Raw genomic sequence first — 24,731 nt, 5'->3', positions numbered from 1 at the left:
CCATCGATGGACTGGAGCCGATGCGTCGAGACCTGCGCCGCCGCGGTGCGAGGCCGCCACGACGGCTCTGGAGACGCGATCAAGACGCTGCTAGGTCTGCTAGACCACAAGGATGTGCTGGTGGCGTATGGTGCGAAAGAAGCGCTTCAGGACGTCTTGAACTGCGACCCAGGCGCCGAGGGGCCATGTGTCAATGACATCGTCAGGTGTGTGGCTATTATCGTTCTGGATAGGGGTCGGACGGGGAATGTAGTCATTGTGTCGACATTGTTGCAATTGCCAGGGATCTTTTAACGCCCGGGTGCTGGCGACGAGAGGCTAGTGGATTCCGGCTCCTGCTATTGAGGCAGCTAGTGAAGGCGGAGTGTGGGCGAGAGTCAATGGAAGGTGATAGCGAGAAGGAGAAACTATCGGGGCGCGTGGCCGAGAGTTCGTACGTGCAAGCAATTTTGGACGAAATACGTAGCGTGGGGGATATGTTACAAAGTGTATTCACTGGATCTCGCGGTGGAGAGGACTACTCGACTGCTGCTGCTCCTTTCTCGGTTCAGTACGAAGCTTTGGGATTTTTGAGTGATTTTGTGCAACGATTTTGCAGCCTGGAAAATGGAGAGACTCCACAGTTTGTGGAGTTGAGTGAGCAAGTTATGATGCTAATGAATGACGTGTTTGTGGTGATGCACTACGCATCGCAGCCGACGTTTGTCACGTGCGCGGTTCTGGAGGTTATTGGTAATTTTCTGGCATTCATGGAGCATTGGAAGGATATAACACGAAGTGAAGACGATGTTATGGTTTCGATAATTTACAAGCAGTGCCTTGAGAGTTGTTTAATGTGGCTGGTACAGTCATCATGCACATTTACTGCAATGCAGCTTCTCGATAGTAATGAACCTTCAAATGTGTCCAGCCAAGAGGTATTCATTGGCAAATCAACTCGATTCCCATTCTTACAACAATGGCTGGTGCTTCTAAGTCGTATAGGAGTCGCGTTTGTTGAATCTTCCACCGACGCAAAGACTACACAAGCACAACCATCAAGTCGATTCGGCAATCCACCTGCTTGGGCTAAAGAGATGCAGCTACCAAGTCGGCGGCAGCTTTTTGCGGTGCTTGCCGAGCAAGATGATGTGATGATTGAAGTTCTGAACGGTCTTACCCGCATGGCAGCTCTAACTGGTGCTACTGAGAGTATTTCTAAACCAGTTTTTGGACGGCTTACCTGGGCACAACACAGTATGGCATATCTAACTGCTGAATATGACCCGGATCTACTGTTCGCTGACCTCGTGGACACGTTAGGACGGGACCATCTCGTGCTACTTGATCTCCTCGTTTCAAACGGTAAGAATGGACATCCTGCTTCTGGATTGGTTTCTCTTGACTAATGTCTATATTGTCTCCTTAGAAACCCACATGCTCGAGTATTTCATGCGATACCTCCGACAGCTAGCTGCACACTGGGAGACCAGCAAGAAGAAACTTCAGATGAACAAGCAACTCGAAAACGTTATGAGTGTGCTCATTCGACTTCGATTGGAGATTGATAAACTTGTCGTGGCAGATCTGTTTCCGTACGGCGCAGGGCCACTCACAAGACGACTGTTATCAATCGAACGGCTTTATGAAGAACCAGACGATGATGCAGAGCGGTTATAAATTATTTTGTGTTTTAGAGAATTTTCAGCGCGGGTTTACCGAGCTCAGCAAAAGAATGAGTTAAACATGTAGCACGTATGCAACATCTCGAGCGGACAGGAATGGAGAATAAAAACAACGAGCGCAATAGCAGCAGTCACCAGGCGAACCTGGAGCAAGGGTGCTGTGGTCCGCGCCTTAACGCGTTGAGTCTTCAACACGAATTCCGTTTGAGCGGCGGTTAAGCTTGGTCTCGAGCTGATCCTCCATATAATGGAATTGTTGAACCATAGTGGGTAGCATGGGTTCTGCAACAGTACACAGACGTGAGTATGTTATCAAACACAGAGCAACAAACATACCCCTTCCTTACCTAGCTCCTGCTTTTGGCTCCGCAAGATGGCGGAATTGACTTCATCAGCCACACGGCGGCGTTGGGCCTGCTCCAGCAGATGCCCTAGTGGCGACTCCGACGGGTTCTTGAACGCGATGACAGACATCGTCCGTTCGATTTCATGAAGAAACTGGGGCTGAGCAGCAACAGAAGTACACACAAAGGTGAGCAAGTCGCTGAGAGCAGCTCGCTATTCCTCATTAGCACTCACGCTCTTCTGTCCGAACGGCGCGAGGTTCTTGATTGCGAACTGCAGAGCCTCCTCGATATTGTGGGCCTTGATCAGCTCGATGAGCTCCTGCTTGGCCAGCAGGAAGTCCATCCCGCTGTTCTTCTCCAGGAAGTCGGGGTCCATGTTGGCCAGCTTGCTGCGCGCCTTCTGGACCTGACCCTTGAGCAGCAGCTGCTGGATGCTCATGCGTTCCTGCACGGACTGCAAGTCCACGTGCGCTGCGGCATACAGCAAGATTAGAGCACAAAGTCAATCGCCAGCGCCAACTTCAAGCTGGTCAAGCACCGGAACAACGACCCAACCCACTCACGCTTGGTGCCTGAGTCGCGCCAGAAGGCTTCGGCCACCTCCCGGTAGCCCTTGCCCACGAGGTAGTCCATCACCAGGCGGTTCATGGACCTATGAGAAGGTATATTTTAACGTGAGCGACACACATTTACGCGCTACAGTTGAAGATCGAGCGTCTTTACTCCTTGGAGATCCGCATGCGCCGGCGCGAGCTGCGCTTCTTGTTGAAGCGGCGCTCATTAGCAGGCGTGCCACCGAAGCCCACGTCGGCCGCCGCTCCCAGCCGGTGGCTGGAGCTGCCCAGCGTGATGTCGCGCGAGTAGGTCCGCATACTAACGTTAGTGATCAATTGAGCTTCAAGTGAACTTGGGCGCGAAATCCGAACTGGGGTCGCGCTCTTTTTTTCTTCGACACTCGAGAGACTGCCGCCACACAATCGCACTTTAATAAACCAATAGCGTCTATGATCGTCTCTGGTTGGTTGAAATGCAGCACTCTGTGTCAAGTTGTGTGCGTACCGTGTACTTCAAGGTTGCATTCAGAAAAACGGCCCAGAAGAACAGCTAAGTCGCTCCTTTTGACTATGCTGGGCATGGGGCGCTCCTCGACGAGCGGCGCGGGCGGCGGCGAGTTCAACATCGCGTTCGTGAACGGGCCCATCAAGTTCCTGAGCGAGGAGGGCGTGCTCTACGCCAGGCTCTTCCACATCGTACGCCGCTGCACTGCCTGCTGTCCGGCGTTGTGCTGTGCCGAAATCATATCCGAGATGCTGACGCTTTTTAATTATTTTTTGCCTCTGTCCACGGCAGGTGGACACCGACGCAGATGGCTACATTGGGGGCACGGAGGGAGCGGCATTTATCCGGCGCGCGAGGCTCATGAACGACGCCAACCGAGAGGTGCGCAGAGAGACTGGGGCAGGATTTGGTGGGGAGTTGTCGTTGACCGGGTGGGGCCTTGTGGTGTGCAGATCTGGCGCCTCGCCAGTGGAGGCAAGTCCCAAGAAAAGCTGAACAAGGACTGCTGGTTCGTGGCTATGAAGCTTGTGGCGCTGGTGCAGAGCACCGGCAAGTGCCAGATGCAGAGCCTCTACTCAGGAGAGACCCTGCCGCTGGCCGACTTCCAGCTCGAGCAGCCAGTAGACAATGTGGTGAGAGCTGAAAGGGAGCGGTGTTGAGCTGTGTGGAGAGCGTGTTAATCAGTGATTCTGTGATAATTTAGCTACCGGAGGAGACGTCACCAGATTTTGAGAGATCCTTTGTGGTGTCGGTGAGCACGCCGGTCGTTGTTGGTTCAGGCTATTCGCGGTATACGCAGTACGTGATCTCCACGAAGGTATACCGTCGAAGTTGTTTCGAATATTCCTGGGGTTTCTATTTGCAAATGCTGAGACATATATGGCTGTGTAGACGAATTGTACACACTTTCCGTGCACTACTGCGCAAGTAAAGCGACGGTTTAGTGACTTCGAATGGCTTCACCAGCGGTTGCTTATGCATTTTCGAGGTGACAAGTGATGCTGATCATTTATAATTTCACTGCCGGTACTAACGGGGTTATAACTGTTTGACGATCGGATCTCTCCAACAGGTACCATCATACCTCCACTTCCCGAGAAGCGCTGGACAGGAAATATGGACGCAACCTTTGTTGAAGAACGACGCCAAGCGTTAGAGCATTTCATCGTGCGTGGCATTTGCTTTTTCGAGTATGGTTTGTTCGGTTCATCTCTGACGCGTGGTTTCCGAGCAGAACGAAGTATGCAGTCATGAAAAACTTTCTCAGACGCTAGAGTTGCAGATCGTGTTGACTGCTAGTACCGAGGTCCGTGTCCTTGATTATAACAATTGGCATGCTTGCGCTGACGTGGCTGTGAATTCTGGTATCAGGGTCTCATTGCCGGCAAAGAGCTATTGAAAGTAGCATCTATTGCTGCCGCGTACGTGCCAACACCAGCTTCGGTAAGCTCCTTATGGAGCTCTTTAAAAGACGGAGTATTTCTCTCGTCGAACGTCCAACAAGTCGAGATCAAGACAGACGATGATTATGCGAGGGTGAGTTGTCATGTCATATTATCCGACAAAAAGGTGTGGGCACTGGTAAACAAGATATGGTTGTCGATTGCAGATCGGCCAGCATATTGATGAATACGAAAAGCGAATTCGAGAGGTGACCCGCTGCTCAGACATCGTTTACGCCGCTCAGCGCAGTGAAGGGTACGAGATGTCACGATTTGGCAGCTATTTGTCTGCTTTGTCCGAGCACGAGAAGAGAGACCTAGATATGAAGCAGCTTGCTGAGGTGGGTTAGTTTTCGTGATGCAAGTACACAGGTGAAGCTACTAGGGTCCAGCACATTGGTATACTTATGGTTTGATTGTTCTTGTGCTAGGTCGCTGGCGATCATTTTGAGACCGTGTCCAATATTTACCAGGATCAGGTACCCTTCATTGCCAAAATTGTAAACCATATACCTGGTGCTGACATGATCCTTGTTTTCCAGCTGGACAAGTTACTGTCGATGTACGTGTCGATTGTGAGATACCAAGCTGGCAAAGTAGATGCTGTCAAGGTTCGAGTTATTTGTTTGTTTCTGTGGTGTCTTCCGATAATGATCGTCTTGTGTTTCCGTCACAGACCGTTATGCACAATCGAGAGTCTGCAATCCACGAGGTCCAGCAAGCGAACGCAAGTATGCAACGCAACAAAGAGCGGTTTGCAGCTGCACGGGCAAGCAGTGGTGCAGCAGCATCCGCCATGCGAGCTGAGCAGAAAATGGCATCAGTACGTTGGCATTACAGATTAGCGAGGTCCGTGTATGGTTTTGCTTTCAAGGCCTAAAAGTCTACTTGTTTGTCTCAGGCGGAAGATCGCATGAACCAAGCCAAGGAACAAGTCCAATTCATCGCAAACAGCCTTAAGGTGGAAACAAAGCGGATGGACACTGGGAAGACTGCCAATCTCAAGACTGCTTTGATATCGCTGGCGAATTTGGAGCTGGATTATCACGTTCAGGTAAAAAAATGTTTTGGCTTTTACTGCACGCCTGTTCGATGCTGACCTGTGTTTCTGTTATAGTCTCGAGCAGCGTGGGAAGGCTTGCGGTCATTCCTTGAGCTGAGTGATGAAGAAGTGGCTGAGAGCCGACAGAGGGCACAGGCCTCAATCACATATAGGAAACCAGGAGAGAAAGACTTAGGTCAAATCACTGGGCTACTCTGAGAGCGTAGTTTTTCTCTACTTGCGTAAGAAATGTAGAATGTGCTTTCAATCCGTGGAATCACACATTTACATGTCTGACGGGAAGTCTGAGGTAGCATCGCTGGTGCCAGCAGCTTCTATAGCTTCCGGTGGGTAAGGAACTTGAACTTCTTGCTGGGATGTATCCCCATCCGCGACGTGGCTACTGCTATCCTCGTTCTCATCCTCATCGTCATCATACACGTGGTCGTCCATTGCTTCGTCATCGTCATCTTGACCGGGTGCATCAGTACCTTCGGGATCTTCAATGTCAGGTTCTCCGTTGTCCTCATCAACGTCGGTAGGGGGGCCTAATGAGTGGAAGCTCATGTCAATTATGCCCCCACCGTCCTCGAATTGTAGACCATCGAAGATTTCCAGGTCCTCGTGGAGACTCATGTTTGTAAGTACATCGTCATCATCCTGATCCTTTTCCGCAGTGGTTGTCACTGCCGGTTGATTTTCGGATTTGATGTCTTCCGAGTCAGTCGCGCCGTCAGTAGCTATATCTTCTTTCTTAATCGATGTTTCCTCGTTGGACGAAGCTGCTTCTTGCGGGGCGGGGTGGGTCTCTTCCTTTACGCTACCCTTCTCCTCCTTGACCGCAACCTTCTTTTCTTCAGCTGCCGTAGCTGCTTTAGCCTGGTCTTCAAGTTTCTGCATGTTCAAATTCCAAGTCCCGGGACTTAATACTTACTCAACCTGCGAACAATTGAAATGACACGCGTACCTTCGCCTTAATCAGCTGCCTCATCCTCTCAGTCATTAAAGATTCGAGTGAGGCAGTGCCTCCTTTTGGAGCCGTTTGCCGCTGGTTTTCAAACCACGCAAATGTGAGATTACAATTTCCTTTTTATCCACGCACGCAAATTCTCCCATATTGCACCTTACCTTGTACATTGCCTCGAGACGCTTTAACTTCGCCTGCGTGTTCGTCTTCACAGTCGCCCCAGAAGCAAGCAGCTTTAGCTTGGAGGTTTCCGCTGGTTGCTTTGCTCCAGCCATTGCGGCAGATGGAAGCTTTGGGGCTGCATTCCGAGCCCATTTTTCTAGAAGTCGTTGGAAATCGTGTGAAATGGGGCCGTATCCTCGAAAGTCAGGAGTGAGGAGTGCCCTAATAAGGTTAGAAACAAGAAAGAGTACGTCAGTACCTGCAGAATGACCGCCTGACAAGGACGCTTCCGACGTACTTTGAGCATGTGACCGTAGCCTTGTACTGGTCCACCGTCGAACCATTCATCTTGCACCAACTCCCGTTGGGAAGGTGCTTGAACAGCACGTAGCGCTGCACGGATTCGATCATGTGCTCGTTCTCGACACTTTTTGCATGGCCGAAGAGCCTCATACATTGAAGGAACTTTCCGACGACCTCGAACTCATTGGTTATCATTGCTTGATTCACGTAGGCAGGATTGAAGATAATGTTGACTTCTGGCACGAAGAGATCTGGGTTCAGCTGCAATGTGCCAAAATTACTCATGATGTCCAAAAAACCGAAAATCATACGCAGTCTGCCACACGAGCACAAGCCAAGTATGGTTAGCTGGTGCGAAATGCCACTACGTACACAGATAACGAAAAGAAAAATGAACACCACTCAACTGATCCGTAAACTGTTCCCAGACGACACCATCTGCGTCAAATGGTCTGAGCCCCTTGTACAAGCCCCGCACAGTATTTGTGTGGGCAAAGACGTCCAGTGTTGACGCTCCGAGAGGGATTCCAACTTGTTCTGTAATAGAAAGAGAACAATGAAATTGACATGCATACGCACAACAGTAAGTGCGAGCTATAGTAACTTGGATGTGAAGGGGCGGTGACACTCACCTGCGTAAAAAGCAGCCAGAAGGGTGCTAATATACTTCGTGAATACCGACGGAAACACGAGCTTGTGATGACAACGCGAGCATACGTCAACCTCAGGCGCGTTACGGATTCCGCAGACAGCACAAAGACTTGAACACCGCACACTTGGGCCTTCGATGGCAGGATGCCATCCAAAGAAGTCCATCACCGTAAATTTGCGTGCTTTCATGAGTTCGATCACTTTATCGTGTAAACCATGTGCGACACAGGCTCTTTTTAAACTGTAGAAGGTTAAGCAAGTCACTAAGTTAGTATATCGCACGGTATCATGCATGCGTAAGACAGGTTCATTACCTGTACAGGCCAATCATCACTGTGAAAATCTCTCGGACGTTCAGCATCCATTTGCCGGCTGTAGTTAGCTTCTCACGTATCCAGCGCTGAAATAGTTAACAGGGGAACGAAGCAGAATTGGTCAGCACGCGAGTTCGACCGTACATGAGCGTCATCGCCTGCAACAATGGCGAATACTCACTTGTAAATACGGCTCGACAAACTTTTCAGCAAATGGTTTTATCGGATAGCCTGCGATCTGTATCCAGCAACCATAACGTGAGTATGACGTCGTCTGAAATCCGAACTGTCCATTTTCGTACCGAACCGATTTCTCCGAGCCGTAACGAAGCCAAATGGCCGAACTTGTCGAAGTTCAAATTGCTATTGGTCTCCAAGTTCACACATAAAATCGCTCTTCGAACCTATATGCCAAATATAACAAGCAAGATGCAACAAGTACCTACAGTTAGCATGTGAGTATGTAGTTTACTCAGCATTGAAATCCTCTTACCGATAGTGCATTGGGTCCACCCTTTGTCAGATCTTCCTGGGATGCCCGATTCTGCTGCACGATAAAGCAACTACCACACAGCTGCCCGACTGCCAATCGCATCAATCCAGGGTAAGTGTAAATTATCCTCATGCCCAAATATACATGAAATCCAAATGCCGTACCAACGAACGGGAAAATCGCATCCTCGCCAATGCAAGCAGGGTGTACGTTGAGCGCGCAGCCGCCATTGCATGTGAAGATGTCCCCCTTCTTGCCGCAGATAAGGCAGGGTTCTTCATTCTCATTTGAAGTCACCGGTACTACCGGGGCAAGTGGCGCCTGTATCTGCTGATGCTGCACCGGGTTCTGCATTCCAGTCGGCACTGCCGACTGTTGGGGCTGCGTAGGGGCTTCACTGGACGTGTTCACCTGAAAAGCCATCCCTTGGCTCCCCATCAACGATGCCACATGAATGTTCGCGCTAGAATTCGACTGCATCTGCGGTGTCTGCTGCGCCATCGACGTAGCGATCTGCTGTCCCATCATCGTCGCCATCGCCGCAGCCTGCTGCTGCTGCGCGTTATGCCGAGCTATGATACAACACACGACGACCCACCAACAGACGGTCAATACGCAGCAGACAGCGCCGTATCCTCCGGCAGCGATCCGGAGTCGTACCTGCCATCGCCGCTGAGAACTGTTGCTGCTGCTGTCGCTGCTGCATCTGCATATGCATATGCTGCTCCTGCGTCGTTGGGACGCTCGGAGCAACCGCCATTATGTGCTGCTGCGGCAGTTGGAGCGACTGCACCATGGGCTGAGAGCCCATGAAGAAGAGGTTGGCCTGCTGCTGCGGGCTGCCGAACATGGCTCGCGTGGCAGCCATGGCGTTGGCCTGGGCCAGACTCGAGGTGGCAGCCTCCTCCGTCCGCATCTGCTTGACCACTCGCTCCTCTTCGCTCGCGTCCGCGGCGCGCTTCTGCTGCATGGCGGCGTCCCCGGCGCTGCCGACGCCTCCGCCCCCGTTCATCCTGGCGCAAATGCGTCGAAAATGAAGAGTGTGGGTCTATATAGGTGGCACACATAATGATCATATTAGAGCGCTCTCATACAAACTTCAAGTGAGGACGGCCATTGCGGACACCTGAATAGTGGACCGCCTCGGAGCTACGGCAGTCAACAAGATCATCGGCGCAAGATGCTGGCCAAGGTGACGCGCGCCTCGCGGCTGCCGCTGCGCAGTACGCGCGCGCTATCCACCGTGGTGGACGACGAAGTGCGCAAGTTCAACGCCGCATCCTCGTACGTCCGCTCCACTGCTGCAAGTACATTGTGAGCCATACAGCTCTGTGACGTTATTGCTGTCGTTGTGCTACTTGCTGCAGTGACTGGTGGGCGCCTAAGAGCACGACGGGCGTGGGGCCGCTGCATCAGATCAACCCCGTGCGCGTCAAGTACATTCGCAGCCACGTGATCGAGCACTTAGGCCACACGACCGACGACGACCCCACGCCGCTGCGTGGTCTGCGCGTGGCGGACGTGGGCTGCGGCGGCGGCATCCTGTCCGAGGCGCTGTGTCGCATCGGCGGCACGATGGTGTCGGCCGACCCCGGCGAGGACAACATCGCGGCTGCGAAGAAGCACGCAGCGATGAGTCGCCACACCAGCAACATCGATTACCGCCGTTGCACGTCGGGTAAGATATCTACCATAAGTTGTCGTTGTTTTGCTGGCTAAGGACTTGATGCTAAGCTCTATGACGCTTTCGTTTTTGCAATGTTGAAGACGATTTGGTGGCGCAAGGCGAGCAGTTCGACGTGGTGTGCTCACTGGAGGTCATTGAACATGTGTCCGACGTGCCTGCATTCTTGCACTCGCTGACGCCGCTGGTGAAGGTGAGAGGGTGGAGTGGGTGCAACTTAGATCTAGGTAGCTGTGCGGGAGGAACTGACGCTGTGGGGTCTTGTGTGATCTTGAAAGCCGGGTGGTTTGCTGTTCTTGTCGTCGATCAACCGTACGGCTCTTTCAGCCGCGCTTGCGATTGGAGCTGCGGAATACGTGATGCGAATCGTTCCGCCAGGTATGGCATTAATTGCGCATGAGCGGTTCGTCGCTTGTCACACCAGGCTAACTCGTGATCAACGAACTGATAGGAACGCACGACTGGAACAAATTTGTGCAGCCGGGTGAGATCGAAGCCGAGCTGAGGAAAGATGGTTTTGCTGTGAAGGACGTGTCAGGCATTGTGGGCGATCCGATTTTCCGCAGCTGGCGTATTCACCCCACGTGCACCGATATCAACTACATCATGTGCGCGTCCAAACCTCAAGAGCAGTAACCAGCAAGTTGCAGTGTCAGCAACAACAAAGGTTGATTACAGCGTCGCCTGTCGACAACGAGATGTTTAACACCTTGAAATGCAACTCTTCTGCTGCTCGATCGTTGATCTATCTTTCGTCTTCTAGTTCGCTTCCACTCTCTCCTTGATCATCTTTGAGATCATCGTCCGTGCGTGCACTGTAGTACCGCTGAGCACTCCAATACGCCGCAACCAGAGCTTCATAGCGCTCATTTTTCACAAGAGAAAGCTGCAGGTCGTGGTCGTCCAAGGTAGCCTGATCCTTCAGCATTCGGTGAAACAGTCGATCTCGTGCAGCTTCGCTTGCTGGCCAGTTCGACTCCACTGCTAGACCCGCAAGCTCCTTCCACTGGTGCTCCAATGCATCTGAAAAGTAAGTAGTGTGCAAAGCAGTAATTAGCGTTGGTCGCTCAGAGGGGATAACTAGCGAGCACTCACTTTCACCACTAAACTCCACGTGAATGTGCGTATTGCTGTCATCTCCGGTATTTATTTCGGAAGCATCTTCCAGCTCTTTCAATTTTTGTCTGCGGCAGAGCACACGTCAATTGCGTCTTTAGGGTCAGCACTACAAGTTAGATGCAAGACTTACCGAATCGTCCGGAATGCACTCATGGAGATGAAAACGACGGGTATTGAGGTCTGCTGAACTGCAACTGCGGCGGCAAGCGAGCTTGCTGCGTGCGGAAATCGTTGGTCACCCATAATTATTCCCGCTGGGCGACTAGCTTCGAAGTAGGTCAATTGCCGCATTAAAGAACATCCACCCGAGCTATTTGGATCGCGCAATCTGACAGCAATGAAAGTGTCCGTCGTTATTCCCAGGCGCAATCGTGCAAGTGGCGAGGTTCGCATAGGGTCTGACTCGCACGGATTGAGAGCCTGCGGGTCTGGAAAGATGAGGTCGTGTCTACCAATTGGAAGTTTCACCCCAGCACTGCTGCCAACTGAGCTGTAATCCGCAGGCTTGAGAAACTCGTATGTATCTGCGACTAGTTCTGTTTCTGCTGAAGTTGCCACGGATATGGACAGAAATCCAGCACTAGCATCTTCGATGAGGAACGCTGCCGATCGACGCAGCGGATCATTATCACCTGGATGCACTGCGAACCGATCGACTGCGCAGGCAGCGCTGAATACGAAGCGTAGCTGTTGACTTTCACCGGGACGAACCGCAGCCATTTGCTCAAGCAAGCGCGCCCCAGAATCTGTGGATACCATGACCAACGGGATGTTGATGGGGTGGGGCAATGACGATGCAGGCGGGATGCGCACACGCATGGGCTTTTCGCCGACTCGCTGAACAAAGATCACGCCCTTGGCTCCTGCTTCGTCCGCCATTGCTGCCTTTTGGTGCATGGGGCACCCAAATACACTCTGTCATCAAGTAAGGAATTTAGATGTGTATAAAAGATAAGCGATGCGTATGGGCAGACGACTTACCGGGACAAGCACATATTTGTTCGTGACATCGATCGAGAGTGGGGAACACCCGTCGAAAGGGCGAGCGAGAACCAGCTCTCGGAAGGCGCAACTAGGGGGTGAGCCATCTGAAGACAATACAGCGTAGAGCTTGAACTCTGTTGTTTTGTCGCCGACACTCGCCACCTGAACAAATGCAAGGTGCATGCATGTAGTTGCAGGTTAGAATCTCCCGCCCGCTTCCATGCACCGAGTTCACGGCACCGTACCACATAGTCGAAGGTCTCTTCATTGCTTGGATCATAGGTGAACGCCGACGCCGTTGCTGCTTCGATGACGCTCTCCTTGATAGCTGCTGGCGGTGGTTGGATGCAACGACCGTCGTGAGTTTGAAAGCGTAGGGTGCGTGGCAGCTCCGCTGCTTGCAGCTCTGCGACCGCCTTCTGCAGCGCAAAGCCCTCGAGCGACACGTCGTTGACGGCGATGAGGCGGTCGCCAATCTCCGCCAAGCCAGAGGCCTCCACAGCTCGACCTCGTCCTTCGGAGTCGGCAACAAACTCCAGCACTTCCAGCTTATCGCTGAGTCGCAGGCCCAGCGGTGCGCTCGTCGCCACCACAACCGAAAATTGCTGCGCTTCTGGTGAGCACTTGGCAGTCGCAGTATCCACGCTGTTCACACCGGTGATGATTGACGCCACAGCGAGGAGAAGCAGTAGGATCCTGCTCCAAGGAGCCATGCTTGTCATCGCCAAAATCCAAAAATCTTGTCGAAGTTGAAGTGACGCCATACAAAAACCAAATGCAATATCGCGAAAGGGCGTCGGCACAAGCCACGAGATTGTCTTCACCTGGTTACTACTACCTGTGCAATGTCTACTTTCTAATTGGTAAGAGTTGACGAGATGGGCAAGCGAAGCTTAGAACTCATTCTCGTGGGCCCACAGCTTGAAGGTGCGGTCGAAACCGCACGAGACAACGTGCTTCTCATCCGGGGCGAAGTCAGCAGACATCACCTTGCCGTCGTGCCCGCGTAGCGTGGTCATCAACTTCCAGTCGCGAGTTCGCCATAGCTTAATGGTGGAGTCGTACGAAGCACTTAGCAGGAGCTCATCAGATCCAGGCGAGAAACGTACGTCGCTCACCAAATTGCTATGGGCCGGAACCATGTACGAGCACTTTTGCTGGCGCAGGTCCCAAATTCGAATACTGCGGTCATCACTACCCGAGGCCAACTGCATACCATTGGCAGCAAAGTCCATTGACAGAATCTGCTTGGAGTGGCCCTGGAGCGGCAATATAGCCTTGCCCGATCGCAAATCCCACACGCGTCCATTGCCATTTAAATCACCCGTCGAAGCGAGTGCGCCGTCTTTCTGGAAAGCGATAGCATACACTTCCTTATAGTGTCCCTCCTGCAGCAATAGCTCTTGTGCCGTTGCGACGTCCCAGAGTCGCCATGTGTGATCGAAACTCGTCGTACCCACGTAGTTTCCAAGCGGGTGAAAAGCAACCTTGCCCAGTCGCGCCTTATGTCCTTGCAATACAGCCAAAGGCTCATTGCGTGCCGCACTCCAAAGTCTGGCAGTGCCATCAGCAGAACCACTGCACAAACACACCGAATCTGCACCATCCGTCATTTCAGAAAATGTGTTACTCGGATGCCATGCAACTCCAGTGACACGGTCTTCGTGTCCCCGGAACACCTTCACCTCAGCAGCGCTATTGGCATCCCACACCTTCAACAGGCTACTCCACGAACCCGTCGCCACATGAGCTCCATCGGATGAATACCGAACGCTAGCTAGTGGTCGCACATCTCCGTTCTGACTGGCAATATTGGCCATTCTGAGCGCCGTGGCGTACAGCTCCGCAGCGTGGTGATCCATCGTTCGTGCTCTCTCTCCAGCATCCATCTGCTTCTCCTGTCGCTCTCGCTTCAGCCGTGCGCCCACGACACTCGTCGTGTGCGCAAAAATGGCAGCACGCGCGCTCTTGAGCCCTTCGTTCTTAATCGGCACGTAGAACAACTGGTCCTCCTGGGGCTTTGCCGCTTGACTCGCCGCGCCCTGATCTCGTGCTGCGTCTCCCTTCTCCGCCGCATCAGCACCTGCCTCCTGCTTCTGAATATCTGCCAGCACCTCATGCACGAAGCCCGTCTCCTCCGCCTTGAGCTCCAGTCGCGACAGGATCTCGCGCAGTCGCTCGCGGCGGTCGGCCGGCCGCTCTCCGAACAGCGTGATGGGCTCTCCGAGCTGCCGCAGCCGCCGGATGACCTCCTCCACGCTGGTAGGCACTGCGATGTTGCGCGCCCGCTTCTCCGCCTCGATGCGGCGCAGCAGCTGCGCGTGCTTCTCCTGGGCGGCGCGACTGCTCTCCGACAGCTCCAGCACCTCCGTCTCCACGTTGTCCGACACGTTCACGTTGCCCGCGCGGATGGCCGCCTCCAGGTTGCTGGCCATACCGCTGCGCACGCTGCTGGGCACCATGTCGCCGGCGCTGGCGCTGATGGCGCCGAAGTAGATGCCCTTGCGCTCGCCCATGGCCGCCGCTATGTATCCTCTGCTCCTAAGCTCGTTGAGTGGTGGCGGCCCCTGTTAAGTGCGCGTTGTTGAAAACGCACTTAGGAGACACGTAAATTCACACGTCAACAGATCCCAGGGGCACACTTGAAGTGAACCGCGGAGGCGCGCATGACGACAGAGCAGGCGCATGTTGCGGCGGCGATGCCCGCCGCAGCACAGTCAGCCTTCTGTGGCGACGACGGCTGGGTGGCCAGGCACCTGAAGGACCGAGATGCCGAGCGCGCGCGGCGTAGCAGCCCTGACGGCGGCTATACTGCAGTGGAGACCGTGCACTTCGACCGTGCTGAGTTCACTAAGCAGATCCAGGTGCGTAGGCGAACCCAGTCGGGGCACAATCTCTCATAACCAAAGCAAAATAATAACTCTCGGATATCCAGGAGTTCCTGGACACCGACGTCAGTGACGGCTTCGTCATCGGGCTCAAGCGGCGCAGAGAGTTCGCCCTGCAGCTGTGCGCCGACTACAAGAAGTTCACGGAGGCGCAGAGACTGGAGCTCGTGCTGGCTCTGGCGGTGGACCTGGGAGTTCGAGACTTGGCACAGATGATGAAGACGCTGCCCTCAATTAAGCGATCAGGTCTGGTGCTGAATGTGGCGGCGGCTGCATTGGGGTTTAGCCGCAAGAACGACCCCAACATCTCCAAAAGTGTCAAGCGCGGCCTTGTTCCACTCGCGGAGCAGTTCTTTCTGCTGGTCGGCACTATTCAACCTGGCCCGTTGTTTCTGCTCAACCTACGAGTGGATTTGGGCATTTTGATTGAGCGCCATCGAGAGGTGTTGCCCAAATCTAGCGTGGAGGCCCTCGAGCTGCTGGACTTGATTATGCGCGACCTGTTCGCTACTCAGGGCAGCATGCGTTTCCGTCGAATTGATATGTCGTCAGAAGATTTGGCTGCCTTCGTCCTGAAGAACGAGCGGGTGCACCAGGTTCGAGGCTGGGCGGACCTGCAGCGGCGTCTAATTGGGCAGCAGCGCTACTGCTTTGGACTTTTCCACATGCACATGCCGCATGCACCGTTGGTGTTCGTAGAAGTGGCTGTGACTGATCATCTCTGCGGCAATATTACCCCTATCTTGGAGGAGGATACGCCAGTTGTGAAGAATCCGTCGCACGTCATTTTTTACTCCGTGTCGACGTCCAACACTGGACTTCGAGGTTTAAATATTGCGAGCCACTTGCTGTTCCTCACGATCCAGCGCATGACCAGCATGTTCCCGCAGTGCACTACAGCAGCGACGCTATCACCTGTACCAGGCTTTGCCCGATGGTTCAAGGCCGCCCTAGCTAATGGCGATCAGCAGTCGCAAGCCACCTCGGACTCAAAGAATGTGCTGAAAACACAGCAGCACAATGAATCCAAACTGCGTTTGGAGCCACCAGAACGGAGTTTCTTCACCACGGAGCAAGCCCAACATCTTACTATGAAATACGGCGTGAACCAGTTGGTGTTGCACAAATGGCTACTGAAAAAGTTAAGTGATCCCGAGTGGCACACGGACATCGAGCTGGTGGAAAATATTCGCGATGTTATGACAGTTGCATGTGCACGGTACATCCTCTTTGCACGAAAGCAAGATAAAATCATGGATCCCGTGGCAAACTTCCACCTGCAAAATGGCGCACAAGTTGAGCAAATCAACTTTATGGCCGATACGACGCCGTCAGCGTTGACATCGGCACTTGGGATGATGATCAACTACCGGTACTGTATGCCTTCGATCGATGTCACGTCGCTTTCGTACAAGCGGCAATCCTTGGCGGCTGTGTCCCCCGCTGCAGCTCGGCTTGCATGGCCGACAGAAAGTGTCATTCTGGATGGTATGAGGATGTTGTGTGTTTTTTTAGTTGTTTTTTATGTCTAACATCACGGCGTTGCTTATTCCTGGTAGAAATCGAGCGGTTGAAGGATGAACGTAACACACCGCTATTTGCCAAGGTTTTCCGGGCCGGTGAAGTGATCAGTGCGCGCGGATCTCTACCCAAGGCCATTTATTTCATTGCGTACGTTGCTTTGCTTTGCGTAGGGATGCTTTCTCCTGTCGGGGCAAGAACTAACACCTCTTGTATTGATGAAGATCCGGAAGGGTACGCGTGCTCTCTGCGCATCCGTACAACTTGAGCGAGGGCCAAACGTTTGGTGAGCGCGAGTCACTAAACGATGAGCCGGTGGCATTCACGGTTCGTGCCGAGACAGTGACACACTTGCTGTTGCTGCCGTACAATGATGTGAAGGCAATTCAACGGGAATCGAATGCGTTGCGTGACTACGTCGGTAGCGATCCGCGCGTGTGGCAGCAACAGCTCTACATGTCGTTCCATGGTAGTAAGTTGTAAGCTTTAGCCAGTCACAAAATGAAGAGACGCAACGTGAAGTGAACGAAGAGACTATACTACACAAAAGGGGGCGAGATATGGCCGGTTATGCGGATTTCGCGCAATCTACAGGCATTTACTTCTCGGCCTTGGCTGGCAAGTCTTCCAGGCGCAGCGTGCCTTCCTTAAGCATGGCGATCTCGGCACGCGTCAGGAAACGGCCGCCGGGTCCGCGGGGGCGTCGCATGGCGTGCTTGTGTCGTGACTGGTGCAGGTACGCCTTGCGCTGACGAAGGTTTCCCAGCTTGGCCTCCAGCTTTGCGCGTTGCTGACGCCGCACCATGATGCGATGGTACTGCTTGGCGTTCACGTAGACGGGTTCCTCTTCTACCGCGTCCGCCACTGCGGGGGTCGTCGCTCCCTGAGTCGTCAGAGAGTTCAACAAGGGCGAGTTCAGCTGTAGCCCACCAATCCGCAGAGCAACAATGCAAACAAGAAAGCACCACCCAAGCTGATCCATTAGTGTGCCGAGACACAGCAACCGTCAAGACGATGGGCACGTACCAGGAACTGCGGCATCATCATCATCTGGCTGTTGTACAACTGGCGGAGCTGCTCGTTGTTCGGCTGCTGCTGTTGCTGTCGGTCAAAAAGGCGCAGTCAGCGTTAGTGCTGTGGTCAACGTCAGGTGTGCCAAACGGCAGGATCACGTACCAGTTGCTGGAGGAACTGGATCTGCTGGCTCTGGTACAGCGCGATCTGCGCAGCCTGCGCCTCGGTCAGGGCCTGGGCCTGCTGCTGCGTCTGCTGCTGCTCCGACTCGGACAGCTCCTGCACCTGCGTTGGCGTCTGCAGCTCGACGGACTCCATGGTTGCTGTAGCTCTGCACACACGCACCACAAGCAGGTGAGCCATACATGCACACACGTCACAGACACCTTGAAGAGCTTCTGACGCACCTGAGCCCGGAAATCGGCGAATGAGCGCGCATGGAGAAAGTCTCCGGCGAATTCATTGGACGGCTGCGCTGGCTCCAATGAGAATCGCCGGTGTGGTGCACACCAATAGCCTTCTAATATGTATACCCTTTCTCACTCGAATTTACTCCTCAAAGAGATCATAGAAAATATGTTCAATTGTCAACTGTATGATATCGTACCTCTTCGAAAACGATATATACAGCTATATCACCTTATCAAGAAGCGCAAACCATTCGTCAAAACTCGTCCGTCTTTTCGTCGAATCCGCTTCGTGCACAATCTCGCGAGCCGCCACGTAGATCGGCCCCCTCATTCAAGCGAGCTCAAGGGAAGGAAGATCCTCGTCGCCGGTGCCTGCGCCGCCCCCCCTCCTCCCCCTCCGGCCATGCTGACCAAGTTCGAGTCCAAGAGCAACCGCGTGAAGGGGCTGGCGTTCCACGTGAGCCGGCCCTGGATCCTCACGTCGCTGCACAACGGCGTGATCCAGCTATGGGACTACCGCATGGGAACGCTGCTGGACCGCTTCGACGAGCACGACGGCCCCGTGCGCGGCGTGGACTTCCACCGCACGCAGCCGCTGTTCGTGTCGGGCGGAGACGACTACAAACTCAAGGTGTGGGACTACAAGCTGCGCCGCTGCCTGTTCACGCTGCTGGGCCACCTGGACTACATCCGCACGGTGCAGTTCCACCACGAGTACCCGTGGATCCTGAGCTGCAGTGACGACCAGACCATCCGCATCTGGAACTGGCAGTCGCGCTCCTGCGTGTCCATCCTCACGGGCCACAACCACTACGTCATGTGCGCGCAGTTCCACCCGAAGGACGACCTCATCGTGTCCGCGTCGCTGGATCAGACGGTCAGGGTCTGGGACACCACGGGCCTCCGCAAGAAGACGGTGCGCGGCGCGCCCTCGTCCATGGACGACATGGTGGGGCCCCCCACGTCGCGCTCCAACAACCACGACATCTTCGGCGCGAGCGACGCCATCGTCAAGTACGTGCTGGAAGGCCACGACCGCGGCGTCAACTGGGCCAGCTTCCACCCGACGCTGCCTCTTATTGTCTCCGGCGCCGATGACCGCCAGGTGAAGCTCTGGCGCATGAACGAGACGAAGGCGTGGGAGGTGGACACCATGCGCGGACACACCAACAACATCTCGTGCGTGCTCTTCCACCCGCGCCACGAGCTCATCATTTCCAACAGTGAGGATCGCTCCATCCGGGTGTGGGACATCTCCAAGCGCATGGGACTGCAGACCTTCCGTCGCGAGAATGACCGCTTCTGGATGCTGGCGGCTCACCCTACGCAGAACTTGCTAGCTGCTGGCCACGACTCCGGTATGATTGTCTTCAAGCTGGAGCGCGAACGCCCGGCCATGGACATCCACGAGGGCCGTGCGTATTACGCCAAGGAGCGCTACGTGCGCATGTACTCCTTCGTTAACGGCAATGACGTGCCTGTGGCGGCTGTCCGCCGTACGGGTACTGCTGGTACGGGCATGGGCAACTTCCCGCGCCACCTGAACTACAACCCGTACGAACAGAACTCGGGCACCAACAGCGTGCTGATGACGAGCGATGCTGAGGGTGGATCGTACGAGCTGGTGACGTTCACCCAGGGCTCGGGCGGCGACACGTCGGAGTCCAGCCGTGGACCCGGCCTCTTTGCCGTTTTCGTGGCTCGCAACCGCTTCGCTGTTCTGGACAAGTCGCGCCACATTGTGATCAAGAACTTCCAGAATGAAGTGACCAAGAAGATCACGCCGCCCAACGGCACGGCAGATGGTCTCTTCTTCGGTGGTGTGGTGGGCCGCGTGCTCCTTCACATTGACGACAAGATGGTGCTCTACGAAACGCAGAGCCGTCGTGTGCTGGCTGACGTCCAGGCCCCGCGCGTGAAGTACGTGGTGTGGAGCCCTAACTATGAGTACGTTGCGCTGATCAGCAAGCACTCTATTGTGCTGGCTGACAAGCAGCTTAACCACTTGTCCACCATCACTGAGTCGGTGCGCATCAAGAGCGGTATCTGGGCGAACGCCCCTGCTGAGATCTTCGTTTACACGACGCTGAACCACATCAAATACTCCCTGACGAACGGTGACGCTGGTATTATTCGTACTTTGGATGTGCCTGTGTACCTGACTCACCTTGAGGGCTCTAAGCTCTACTGCCTCGACCGTGAGGCAAAGATGCGCACTATGGCTGTGGATCTGACGGAGTGCGAGTTCAAGATCGCGCTGAACAAGAAGAACTACACTGAAGTGATGCGTATGGTTCGTCACTCGAGACTTTGTGGCCAGGCTATCATTTCGTACCTGACGAAGAAGGGCTACCCGGAGGTTGCTTTGCACTTCGTCAATGACGAGAAGACTCGCTTCAAGCTGGCCATTTCGTGCGGTAACCTGGAAGTGGCCCTAAACTCAGCGTACGAGCTAGATGACAGCAAGTGCTGGTACCAGCTGGGAGTGGAGGCACTTCGTCAGGGTAATATCCAGGTTGTGGAAATGGCCTATCAGCGCACGAAGAACTTTGAGCGTCTCAGCTTCCTTTACCTGGTTACGGGCAACCGCGACAAGCTCAAGAAGATGCTCAAGATCGCCGAAGTGCGCAACGACATCATGGCACGCTTCCACAACGCGCTTTACCTGGGCGATGTCGAGGTCCGCGTGATGACCCTGGAAGCTGCTGGCCAGTTTGGCCTGGCACTGCTCACGGCTGCCACTCACGGCCTGGGCGAGCATGTGGAGCGCCTCCGTGCTGTGCTGCAGGAGACGAACCCGGACTTCGATGTGGATGCTTTCCTTGCGCGTGAGATGCTGCCGAACCCTTCGCTGCTGTCTCCGCCGCCGTGTGTGAGCCGCCTGGAGAACGAGAACTGGGCACTCGTGGAGATCAACGAGCCAACGATCCAGGACCATGCCATTGCCGCTGAGAAGCGTGAAGCTGAACGGAGCCTGCAGCCGCAGCAGGCGGAAGGAGGCCGTCGTTCGGTGGAAGAGCGCCCGGCGCGGAAGTCGTCGATGGAGCTGGCACTGGACGCCGCTGGAGACGCCTGGGGTATGGATGGTGACCTCGACCTGGATGACTCGCTGACGATTGATGACCAGTCGCTGGGAATGGATTCGGCAGCTCTGGAGAACGATTTCGCTGGTCTCAGCACGGACGCTGGTTTCGTGGCTGCGCCTACGGCTGGCACGAGCCTTGCTGTGCAGTGGGTTCGCAACTCGTCGCTTGCTGCTGATCACGTGGCCGCCGGCTCGTTCCAGACTGCTATGCAGTTGCTGCACCGCCAGATCGGTGTCATCAACTTCGAGCCGCTCAAGCCCGTGTTCCTTCAGGTGTTCTCGGGTGGCGCTGCTTCGCTGCCCACGCAGGGCAACTGCCCGCCCCTGCGCGCATGGCTGCAGCGCAATGACGCGAGCCAGCCTGCCGTGGCCGTGTCGTTCGGAGCGCTTGTGGAGGAGCTGAAGCACGCTTACCGCTCGTTCACTGGCGCCAAGTTTGACGACGTGAAGACGCACTGCGAGTCGATTCTGCACGCAATCCCGTTCCTGGCTGTGGACTCGAAGGAGGAGGCCGAGAAGGTGAAGGGCTTGCTGACTGTCTGCCGCGAGTACCTGCTCGCGTGCCGCATCCGTACTGAAGTGGCTGCCGTGCCGCTGGAGGGCAATCCGAAGCGCAACATCGAGCTGAGCGCGTACTTCACGCACTGCGAGCTGCAGCTGCCGCACCTGGTGCTGACACTGAAGATCGCTATGACGAACGCGTTCAAGGCTGGCAACTTCATCACCGCGGCGTCGTTCTGCCGGCGGTTGTTGGAGATCCCGGAGGTGTCGCAGCACCCGCGCCACGAGAAGCTGCGTCTGACCGCCCGCAAGGTGCTGCAGAAGGCCGAAAAGGAGGCCCGCAACGAGCACGCCGTGGACTACCAGGACTCGAAGCCGTTCGTGCTGGACGCGCGCAACTTCACGCCGATCTACCTGGGCGAGCCGGACGTGCGCTGCCCGTACTGCGCCGCTGCATACCACCCGGAGAGCAAGGGCACGCTGTGCGACGTGTGCGGCATCTCGAAGGTCGGTGAGGAGACCATCGGACTGGTCGTCACCTCGGCTCAGTAAGTTAGGACAAGGTCACCCTGTTGCAGTTGCAGTTTGTCCCTAAAACAATGCGTGGTCCTATTTTATTATCCCATCCTGTTTTCGTCCAATCCCTAGCCGCCGTGGATCTTTTCCGCCACTCCCTGTCGAGCGCATTCGAATTCAAATCTGAGCGCGCAAATCTTTGTCCGACAGAATTCAAACCGCCCAGTACAGTACCGTACCGGTAGCAACCGAAGCAGAATGCGCCGCCACTTCGCGCAGTTCGACGACGAGCTCCAGGACAGCGACCAGACCATCGCCACGCCTGCGCGGCATCTGCGGCCGCGCACACGACTCCCCACGCTCGCGGACGCCAGCGACAGCGATGGGCGCGCGCGCCGTCGGTTCCCGGCCTCCGCCTTCTTCTCGGACACCACGGACGACGACACGCCACGGCCGACCGCGAGACCCTCGGGGCGCGCGCAGCTCTCCATGAGCGCGTACAGCCGCCCCAACCAGCCGCAGAGCAGCAGAGCACCGCTGCACATGAGCGCGGGCCCTAGACGACGCAGCGAGAGAGCCGCGCAGACCCCACGACTCCATCTGGACGCCATCCAGTTCCCCGTGACGCGCTCGGTGCTGTGGTAAGGATTTACGCCGAGGAAGGAGGAGGTAAAGGGTGAGTTTTGTGCTGATTTTGTTTCCGTTATGGCGCAGGGACCGTCGTCAACTGTCGGCTGAACCGATCGGAGTGGCGTTGGGGCAGGTGCTGCCGCAGTTTATCTTGACGGCGGAGGCTTTGAAGGAAGTGCACAGGCTGTTCGGGGAGCAGAAGAGCGCGCGGAGCAATGGAGCAGTGTTGTGTTACTTGTATGGGGATGCCACGATGCCAAGACTGAAGAAGGTGGTGCTGCAAGGCGTGAAGATGACGAGGGAAGACGCACGCGCCGCTGGAGCTTGGTGTGTACCGGTGCATTGTGTTACGGATGGGAACAACCCTGGACTTTCGCAGGAGGGATATGCTGCTACGATTGCAGCGGTGCAGAGCAGTTATCGTGATGAATACGCGGACAACGTGGCGTCGAAACTCCAGCCTAAACTGCTGGTGTTTCGATCGTCGCCACACGAAGCACAATTGGATTTCCAGCTTGAATGCGCTGCGTCACCGGTCCTGTTCAAGTTCTCCCTTGTCAGAAATTTGCCGTTGTTGATGACGCCGCTGGCTGCAAGCTTAGCTCGACGCGAGTTTAGCACTCGCACGGGGAACCTCCGATCTGGTTATCTCACACTTGACCGCACTCGCAAAGCGGTGCCGTTGCTGAAAGTTGACCCTCTTGTTCTAAAGCAACCGCTTGTTGGCGTTTGGGTGTATGGCGTTCAAATTGACGATGCTTGGGATGAGGAAACAGCGCGGCGGCAACTCGCTGATCCGTTCTTGTATTTCGCGTGCATTGGGTACCTCATGTCCGAGGCAATTAAAGAGCGTGTCGGGCCAGCAAAGAACACGTTTTTGATAGCACTGTACCCAGCCGGTGATCCTGAAGACGGAGGCGCTATGGGCTTGTTGCCGCGTTTTTTTGAGTGCAGCTACTCCGAATTCTTAGCGCCGCCTGCAAGACCACTTCCCATGGAACTGTATTCCCACAAACGATCTTGCTTGGTTGGCGTATCAAAATTCGCTTCTGATATCGAGCTTACTCTTTCGGTTGCACCGACGAGCGAGTGGGAAGCAGCTAGGCGCCGAGCTAAAATTCCCACCGCCCCACGCTCTTCAGATTCCCCGGATCCTGAATCAAGCGAGGCAAGAACAAGGTCTGACACCAATTCTCGAAAACGATCCTTTGCAGCACAGCCAATGGAATCTGTTAGTGAAAATGGAGAAGGCGAAGACTTAACGAGTGGGTGGACGGTAACAGCCGACGGCCTTCAAAAGAGAGGCGCTCCAGCTAGCAGGGAAGAAAATAATTCAACCTTCGTCGGTGAAACTGCCCCTGAGGAAGTAGACGCAAATGCAAGCAGTGAAGAGAATCTTCATGATGCGACGTGTACACGGGACGCAGAAGACTTATCATACCATTCATTAGCACCAAATGAGACGGAAGATATTGGAAGGCTTCGACAGCGTGGTCGGTCAGGTAACAACAGCAGTAGTTACCGAAGCTGCTGCAAAACGCAACAGTTGCTCACTATTCAGCATCAACAGATTCTCGAGAACCAACAGAGGCAACTGCATGAAATGCAGGAGCAAATCACACAATTGCGACGCCTTCTAGACGAAGCACGGGGCAACAACAAAACAGAAGCGTATCATGTTCCGAACGATGCAGGGTACGATTCAGACGCTAGCAGTTCAAGCATCGGAGCTGTGGCTGACGTCTCCAACGTCTCCAATACGTTCAGTAGGCATGGAAATGGTCATCGTAGCTTGCAGTCGTCCCTTGTTTCGGTACCACGGCGAGTTGAGGATGACCCTGTCTCGGACAAGTCCTCTATTCACACGCCCGAAGAAAACACAGGCGAAAGAGAGGGTGACGATGAAGATGAGGAGAAGGATTCGTCGCTCAGCTC

General features: G+C 54.7%; 11 protein-coding genes across 13 annotated transcripts; 6 read left to right on the top strand and 5 right to left on the bottom strand.

Moving 5' to 3' along the window:
- Positions 1-6: 6 nt before the first annotated feature.
- IUM83_01825 (uncharacterized protein) lies at positions 7-1,659 on the top strand (the record flags this gene model as incomplete). Its single annotated transcript, XM_067925707.1, has 4 exons — positions 7-206; positions 284-433; positions 1,238-1,344; positions 1,409-1,659. The coding sequence occupies 4 exons, from the start codon at positions 7-9 to the stop codon at positions 1,657-1,659; spliced, it is 708 nt and encodes a 235-aa protein (XP_067800753.1).
- A 177-nt stretch (positions 1,660-1,836) lies between these two features.
- On the bottom strand, positions 1,837-2,883 carry IUM83_01824 (Glucose-induced degradation protein 8; the record flags this gene model as incomplete). The annotated part of the gene is made up of 5 exons (XM_067925706.1): positions 1,837-1,946; positions 2,012-2,168; positions 2,244-2,482; positions 2,575-2,663; positions 2,735-2,883. The coding sequence occupies 5 exons, from the start codon at positions 2,881-2,883 to the stop codon at positions 1,837-1,839; spliced, it is 744 nt and encodes a 247-aa protein (XP_067800754.1).
- A 252-nt stretch (positions 2,884-3,135) lies between these two features.
- On the top strand, positions 3,136-5,773 carry IUM83_01823 (sorting nexin 1; the record flags this gene model as incomplete). The annotated part of the gene is made up of 14 exons (XM_067925705.1): positions 3,136-3,261; positions 3,362-3,451; positions 3,523-3,702; positions 3,774-3,887; positions 3,962-4,058; positions 4,143-4,237; positions 4,305-4,376; positions 4,442-4,606; positions 4,680-4,853; positions 4,944-4,991; positions 5,055-5,123; positions 5,189-5,335; positions 5,414-5,566; positions 5,630-5,773. The coding sequence occupies 14 exons, from the start codon at positions 3,136-3,138 to the stop codon at positions 5,771-5,773; spliced, it is 1,674 nt and encodes a 557-aa protein (XP_067800749.1).
- A 66-nt stretch (positions 5,774-5,839) lies between these two features.
- Positions 5,840-9,456, bottom strand: IUM83_01822 (uncharacterized protein; the record flags this gene model as incomplete). Its single annotated transcript, XM_067925704.1, has 14 exons — positions 5,840-6,448; positions 6,522-6,602; positions 6,683-6,905; positions 6,982-7,302; positions 7,394-7,523; positions 7,619-7,644; positions 7,710-7,768; positions 7,839-7,878; positions 7,952-8,037; positions 8,133-8,189; positions 8,254-8,355; positions 8,445-8,533; positions 8,609-9,016; positions 9,105-9,456. The coding sequence occupies 14 exons, from the start codon at positions 9,454-9,456 to the stop codon at positions 5,840-5,842; spliced, it is 2,583 nt and encodes an 860-aa protein (XP_067801052.1).
- A 168-nt stretch (positions 9,457-9,624) lies between these two features.
- IUM83_01821 (3-demethylubiquinone-9 3-O-methyltransferase) lies at positions 9,625-10,764 on the top strand (the record flags this gene model as incomplete). Its single annotated transcript, XM_067925703.1, has 5 exons — positions 9,625-9,728; positions 9,812-10,122; positions 10,212-10,321; positions 10,407-10,506; positions 10,580-10,764. The coding sequence occupies 5 exons, from the start codon at positions 9,625-9,627 to the stop codon at positions 10,762-10,764; spliced, it is 810 nt and encodes a 269-aa protein (XP_067800750.1).
- A 109-nt stretch (positions 10,765-10,873) lies between these two features.
- Positions 10,874-12,944, bottom strand: IUM83_01820 (Protease-associated domain, PA; the record flags this gene model as incomplete). Its single annotated transcript, XM_067925702.1, has 6 exons — positions 10,874-11,151; positions 11,224-11,312; positions 11,378-11,462; positions 11,880-12,162; positions 12,229-12,393; positions 12,477-12,944. The coding sequence occupies 6 exons, from the start codon at positions 12,942-12,944 to the stop codon at positions 10,874-10,876; spliced, it is 1,368 nt and encodes a 455-aa protein (XP_067801054.1).
- A 180-nt stretch (positions 12,945-13,124) lies between these two features.
- Positions 13,125-14,747, bottom strand: IUM83_01819 (U4/U6 small nuclear ribonucleoprotein Prp4; the record flags this gene model as incomplete). The annotated part of the gene is made up of 1 exon (XM_067925701.1): positions 13,125-14,747. The coding sequence occupies one exon, from the start codon at positions 14,745-14,747 to the stop codon at positions 13,125-13,127; it is 1,623 nt and encodes a 540-aa protein (XP_067801073.1).
- A 150-nt stretch (positions 14,748-14,897) lies between these two features.
- Positions 14,898-17,123, top strand: IUM83_01818 (Malonyl-CoA decarboxylase; the record flags this gene model as incomplete). Its single annotated transcript, XM_067925700.1, has 4 exons — positions 14,898-15,095; positions 15,167-16,607; positions 16,679-16,790; positions 16,865-17,123. The coding sequence occupies 4 exons, from the start codon at positions 14,898-14,900 to the stop codon at positions 17,121-17,123; spliced, it is 2,010 nt and encodes a 669-aa protein (XP_067801072.1).
- A 115-nt stretch (positions 17,124-17,238) lies between these two features.
- IUM83_01817 (CCAAT-binding transcription factor) lies at positions 17,239-18,117 on the bottom strand (the record flags this gene model as incomplete). 3 transcript variants are annotated; one of them, XM_067925697.1, is made up of 4 exons in its annotated part: positions 17,239-17,559; positions 17,667-17,741; positions 17,817-17,985; positions 18,110-18,117. In XM_067925697.1, 4 exons carry the CDS (start codon positions 18,115-18,117, stop codon positions 17,239-17,241), a joined length of 573 nt encoding a protein of 190 aa, XP_067801069.1. The 3 variants fall into 3 exon arrangements, with proteins under 3 accessions (XP_067801069.1, XP_067801068.1, XP_067801067.1); XM_067925698.1 differs by having other exon boundaries at positions 17,667-17,735; XM_067925699.1 differs by lacking the exon at positions 18,110-18,117 and having other exon boundaries at positions 17,239-17,523; positions 17,817-17,972.
- Positions 18,118-18,467: 350 nt separating this feature from the next.
- On the top strand, positions 18,468-22,202 carry IUM83_01816 (Coatomer subunit alpha-1; the record flags this gene model as incomplete). The annotated part of the gene is made up of 1 exon (XM_067925696.1): positions 18,468-22,202. One exon carries the CDS (start codon positions 18,468-18,470, stop codon positions 22,200-22,202), a length of 3,735 nt encoding a protein of 1,244 aa, XP_067800688.1.
- A 222-nt stretch (positions 22,203-22,424) lies between these two features.
- Positions 22,425-23,222, top strand: IUM83_01815 (coatomer protein; the record flags this gene model as incomplete). Its single annotated transcript, XM_067925695.1, has 3 exons — positions 22,425-22,807; positions 22,881-23,123; positions 23,201-23,222. The coding sequence occupies 3 exons, from the start codon at positions 22,425-22,427 to the stop codon at positions 23,220-23,222; spliced, it is 648 nt and encodes a 215-aa protein (XP_067801071.1).
- Positions 23,223-24,731: the final 1,509 nt, after the last annotated feature.

The sequence above is a fragment of the Phytophthora cinnamomi genome (genome assembly GCF_018691715.1).
Source record: "Phytophthora cinnamomi strain GKB4 chromosome Unknown Contig0, whole genome shotgun sequence".
Taxonomy (NCBI): Eukaryota; Oomycota; class Peronosporomycetes; order Peronosporales; family Peronosporaceae; genus Phytophthora; species Phytophthora cinnamomi.
The sequence above is the reverse complement of the archived record's forward strand: the minus strand, read 5'-3'. Positions and strand labels throughout refer to the sequence as shown.